Raw genomic sequence first — 6,027 nt, forward strand, 5'->3', positions numbered from 1 at the left:
ATATTCTGAGAAACCAAATTGAATGCTTCTTAGAACCAGCTGAGCTTATTTTGTAATCAGACACTTAAATCACGTGAGGCGACTTTCATTATGTCAGTAACACGTTTGTCTGCCATCAGTTCAATTTTCACAGACCTGTTAAACTGCGACGTTATACAAGGTGACACATCAACAACAAAATGAAACTTTCATAGATGCAGGATTCTCCAAGTCAACAGCCTTTCTTGTCATGAAACAATGGAACGCCCACGTTTGAAATAGTCTAGCAAGCATTATGATAATGGAATCACGAAAGAAAATCGTAGCCGTTTGCTGTAAATAAGAGTGACAAAACCCTCTCCACATCTATAAGAAATTGGAAAGCATAGTAGATGTATTCAAAATTGTTATAGCAACGAACACTCTAAATTGAGGGACACATTGTTTAAACATATGTACTAAAACGAATTTCTGTGAATGATGATGTGTCAGAGCTTTGTTTATAAATACTCCTCACAAAAGGTTAAGCAACACAAAATGTTCGTTTCATTACTTTCATTTATTGAAATTTCAAATCATTGAATGACGCAATAGAAAGTTGAAACATATGTACACACAATTAACAAAATGATATAGAATGGTATTGAGCAGTAATAAGCTTAGAAATCCTCAAAAGCATGATGTTGTTGATCTAAACAACATCATTAAACACTCTTCTCGGGCATTATCATCCATGGCCAGGCATTATCATCCATAAACATGAAGTCAGGACCCACTTGTTGTGCCAGGGGAATGATTACAGGTGGGTTTACACCGATCAGGGTGCATGTGTGCCACACATTTTGCATGTTGTTTTTGAGGGGGGTTGTGTTCGGGTGATGTTGACAATGTTATCAGATGAATCAATTTGACAGTCACTAAATGTTATGTATTCTTTGAATATTTACCTTTCAGTAACATGTCGGCAAAAATCGCTATCCAGATTGATAAAGATATTACACTGAAAATACTTGTTGCTTAATTTTTGTAAGGAGTATACAATGCGATAGGAATGTGTCAATTGTTTGGAGCTTCATTGTTGCATACAAAATATTTTGTCTAAGTTTGCTATTGCCCTGAGCATCGGTAGAAACTCAGGTTGACCTCCTGCAATAGACAGTATTCATTCAATGGGTAAGTTCAAAAAGGGATTTTTGCCATTGGGACCTATATCAACTGAAAAATGGTCTAATTTTCAAAATCACATTGGGTGAGGATCAGGTTTTTAAGGGAAGCCAGAAACTAGTTTGATTTCCTGATTTATCATCATCTCTGTTTTGCAACTGTTATAAGTATGAGTATGTAGGTGTTGCTGATTCCCTTAGAAACAGATAATTAGCATCAAGGTCAGGTGAGTTAGCACTTATACATCCTCTCTGGTTTGTCTACACGTTGTGTTGATGTATGGAGAATTACATCAGTAGTGACTATGTAGGGATATGATGTCGGGTAGGAGGGGATTGCAGGGAATCTATCAGACTCTGTTTCAGTTACGTCAGGTAGTGGCGGATAATATATAAACAACGGTATCTCAAAGAAATGGGGGTTGTGAACCTGGGCCTAGAATTTCGAAGCTCTCTCAGCGCTAAGATAGTCGTAAGTTAATGTTAACGTATGGCACTTACGACTATCTTAGCGCTAAGAGAGCTTCGAATATCTAGGCCCTGAATAATAAGAATGTATCTTGAGATGGGTAAATCTTTATGAGCTATTCCATTTAGTTCATACTGTTTAACGTCATGTTTATATGGAAGAACCTGTGATATTGCTGACTGCGACCTAAATCACAATTAATTATGTCATCCGTTTTCATTTGAAACGTTTACTTGCAAACATTAAGTCAGAAAATTATAAAGTGTACAAAACATGTTCTTAAATAGCTGTTGGATGCTAATATAATTGCGACTATTTTGTATGTTGTGATATGAATATTTTCCCTTTAATTCCATGCTTTCACAAAAACATGTGTTGAACAAGCCTTGATATTCAAAATATGTTAGAACAAAGGTGAAGACATAAACCCAAGACAGTTTGGTGGGATTTGGTAATTTTCTTACACTACAGCACATACACCCGCATCCTTTAAGGGGGATTTTCTTGACACGACTTGCAATGCAGCTCTGTGGATGGGGGAAATCTGAAATTGTCTCATGCAATATTCACTCATAATCCCATACTCCAATGTCGGTTTTGGGAATCCGCATCTATTAGAACGTTTACGCAATAAACTCATGTTTCTTTATGATGTAAAATGTCATACATTTATAAATGATAAAATTTAGACGAATGAATGTAAATATATTTATTACAATCGTCGGATGTACATGAGTTAATAACCACAGGGAACTGTTCTTGAATTCACGACTCTCAGTAGTAACCATATCCCATACCTAAAAGAGAAAACATAATACACAATTATCATGTGATAAAATAGTTTGAAAAGTAACGCTGTTTAGGCGTTCTTTACTAGAAGTCAGATAGAAATTCTTACCTTGGGATAAAAATCGTTTGGTTTCGCCTTTCAAACTGGGTCATTGCATGTATTGAGAAAAGCAAATAGTCTGACGGTAATAAAACCCACACCTACCCCTCTCCACTCATTCCCTTCACAAATGTTACTGCAATGGGCAAATTAATACGCACAACCGACAAAGGTAATATAACTTCCCTGTCCCTACAACAAAACTTCATTTGTGCCATGTTAATTCATTTAGCGATAGTCTCATAAAATGATATAATTACTTAGAAAACTTACCAATTCCTTTGCCAAGTCCCATTCCTCCGTACATGCCACCGTACAGTCCTCCCATGCCTCCGTGCAATCCTCCCATGCCTCCGTACAATCCTCCAAAACCTCCAAAAAGACCCATACCGCCGTACAGTCCTCCCAAGCCAAAGCCGCCCATGCCTCCGTACAGGCCTCCCATACCATAGCCAAGGCCACCGACGCCTCCGTACATGCCCATACCGTAGCCCATGGGTTTGGCGTAAGTAGCAACAGCCAGACAGGCAACAAGGACGACGATAAGCTTCATCATTTTCGGAAGCTGTCAATGAGAGTGAATGTGTTATTAACGTATAACATGTTGTAACTGAAATTGAAAAACAAAGTTTCAATGTGAGTGCACGTCTTAAACATGTGGCATCAAAGCGAAGTTTTGCTCATGCTTGGTCATTTATAATGTAAGAAATGATTTCCAATTACTTTGGTGAAACTTTATCTTAGTTGCTTAGTTTTAGTTGATTTAAAGATTAAGGTTAAACATGAAGATATTTGACTCTGAACGGATGAAACGTTTTGAAAATACATAGAAAAAGATGGTGCGGAGACTCATAGGCATTTACTTTTTGATTAATTATATCAATTCATAAAGTGGTGTTTACCAGGGTACTCACGGTTAGAAGTATGGAGCGACTGCTTGTCAACGTAGGAACATTCAGTGATGTTTGTACTTACAGCTTTCGCGTTTATATACTCAGCGTGTTTTGAGTTACCTGTCATTGATATGCTTTGGAAGGACAACTTCCGGGTGAGTTGAAGGGCACATAGCAAGTAACAAGTAAGGATGATGTAGAATTACAAGCAAGCATACGTTATATCCTTCGGGCTTAGACAGAAATATTACCTAACTGCATAAGGAAGTGTGGAAAGTTTATTTTGAACATTTGTACAATGATAGAAATCTGACAAGTTTTCTCAGCCCGAACGTCATCAAGGTGATTAGACTTGAAATTTGTATAAATTTATTATATTTCAAAAGATATTATTCAAGTTAATCTTTTAAGTTTCAAGATTTCCTGTTTTGTTATATTCGCCGTTCATATATGTATGAAACAAGTAATGTTGAAATTTAAGACGTGTTCAACAGGCTTAACCTGTGACATAGCGAGACATGCCGTTAGACCTGGCGGGAACAAGACAAATCTATCTTCTTGTTATGTATATTATCATAACCTGTGTGAGTGCATCTATAATAAATGTTGACTGGATAAAGCTTATCTGTAAATAGTGTTTTGTAATAAAAATATCGGTGCAAAGGAATACACATGACGTACAATCTTGGCTATCCTCAGAAACAAGCTGGTATTGAGAAAACTCGCTGCATATACTTGTATATCATATGAAGTTTGATTGTTTGTTTGTAAGCAACAGCCTTAGAAACTTGATGCTGCTATTCACTGTGAAGAATTGTGTCCCATTGGCTCGCCAGAAACCTATTATTGTGTGCTCCGTGCCCGTCTTCGTGGGTTTTACTAAAGTAGCTTAATGTCTGAGACCTACATAAGCATAAAACTGATTCGCCGTGATATAACATGAATGTTTTACAACACTCACTAATTATGAAATGATGTTTATAAATATGTCTCACAATTAGCCGTAATTGGAGAAGATATATGTTAATGAAAAACAAGCCTAAATTTGGTATTGTAATGCTCTTTACAGGGTTGACGACACCATACGCAGGTCAAGTAATGAGGAGGCTGTGTGGAGGCGAGAATGTCCAGGGGAGAGGGATAATCAAGGGAAATTGCTCCGAGACAAGCTTTCTGACATTTGTCAGCATCCATCTTGCCGGGGAGTGACGACGCAGCCAAAACATTGGAGGCTGATGCTGATGAATGCTGGCTCAGTTTGCCACGTGGAAGAATTTACAAGGTAAATGTGTTATAAACCTCTGCCCAGTGCAGGGTAATGTAAGAGAACGACTAAATCATCAGCCTGTAAAAAGAAATTAATGTCACATAGTGCCAAGATCAGACACGTCGAGCTACATGTATATCGTCCCCAAACCAATACCGGATATGCATGGATGCGAATAATGGCATGATAAAAATACTGGATATGCATGTATGGGCACAGTGTCATGATACAAATACCGGATATACATGGATGGGCATACTGACATGATACAAAAACCGGCTATGCATGTATGGGCACAGTGACATGAAACAAATAGTGGATATACATGGATGGGCACAGTGACATGATAGAAATACCGGATATGCATGCATTGACACAGTGACATAATACAAATACCGGATATGCATGTATGGGCACAGTGACATGATATAAATACCGCATATACATGTATTGGCATAGTGGCATGATTTAAATACCGGATATGCATCGATGGGCACAGTGACATGATACAAATACCGGATATGCATGTATGGGCACAGTGACATGATACAAGTGCCTCATATGCATGTATGGGCATAGTGACATGATACAAATACCGCATATGCATGTGTGGGCACAGTGACATGATACAAATACCGCATATGCATGCATGGGCATAGTGACATGATACAAATACCGGATATGCATGTATGGGCATAGTCACATGATACAAATACCGGATATGCATGTATGGGCATAGTGACATGATACAAATACCGCATATGCTTGTATGGGCATAGTGACATGATACAAATACCGGATATGCATGTATGGGCATAGTGACATGATACAAATACCGGATATATATGTATGGGCATAGTGACGTGATACAAACACCGGATATACATGGATGGACACACTGACGTGATACAAATACCGGATATACATGTATGGGCATAGTGACAGGATACAAATACCAGCTGTGCACTTATGGACACATCGGTCCCAAGCAAATACCGGATATGCACATATATTTATATCGACATGATACACATACCGACATGTCGCCTTCATGATGACATATACGTACAAAAGCTAAACATCCAAGTAAAAATGTTAAATATCTGCGTCATTCAAATACCCACTTATACATGTGTGGTAACATCGACCTTATACAATTACTGGAAAGTCATGTATGGGTATAACGTCCTGATATTGATATCGGATACACATCATCATCAATATAGGACATGCAGATGTATGTATGTCTCCATATCATTCAAAAGGCGGATAAACATGTAAATACATGTCTTCATTCACATCGCAGGTGTATAGTTGTCCTCAGACAAATGTCAGTTATACACAAACATGCATGCTTTTTAACATTT

At 37.9% G+C, this 6,027-nt stretch overlaps 1 protein-coding gene across 1 annotated transcript; it reads right to left on the minus strand.

Moving 5' to 3' along the window:
* Positions 1-2,385: 2,385 nt before the first annotated feature.
* Positions 2,386-4,587, minus strand: LOC124274284 (ctenidin-1-like). The gene is made up of 3 exons (XM_046709626.1): positions 4,480-4,587; positions 2,774-3,065; positions 2,386-2,408 (listed from the first exon to the last, which is right to left on the minus strand). Exons 1-3 carry the CDS (start codon positions 4,585-4,587, stop codon positions 2,386-2,388), a joined length of 423 nt encoding a protein of 140 aa, XP_046565582.1.
* Positions 4,588-6,027: the final 1,440 nt, after the last annotated feature.

Source organism: Haliotis rubra, unplaced genomic scaffold (assembly GCF_003918875.1).
Source record: "Haliotis rubra isolate DU_JTF1 unplaced genomic scaffold, ASM391887v1 Scf19, whole genome shotgun sequence".
In the NCBI taxonomy this organism is placed as follows: domain Eukaryota; kingdom Metazoa; phylum Mollusca; class Gastropoda; order Lepetellida; family Haliotidae; genus Haliotis; species Haliotis rubra.

What these genes read in the sequence shown, in the direction of transcription:
- LOC124274284 (XM_046709626.1), bottom strand. Translation starts at nt 4,587, where the DNA reads ATGGATGCTGACAAATGTCAGAAAGCTTGTCTCGGAGCAATTTCCCTT. An exon ending in CTCCTCATTACTTGACCTGC is followed by an intron (nt 3,066 to 4,479) that starts GTATGGTGTCGT and finishes TCTCATTGACAG; the next exon opens with CTTCCGAAAATGATGAAGCT. An exon ending in GGGACTTGGCAAAGGAATTG is followed by an intron (nt 2,409 to 2,773) that starts GTAAGTTTTCTA and finishes TTTCTCTTTTAG; the next exon opens with GTATGGGATATGGTTACTAC.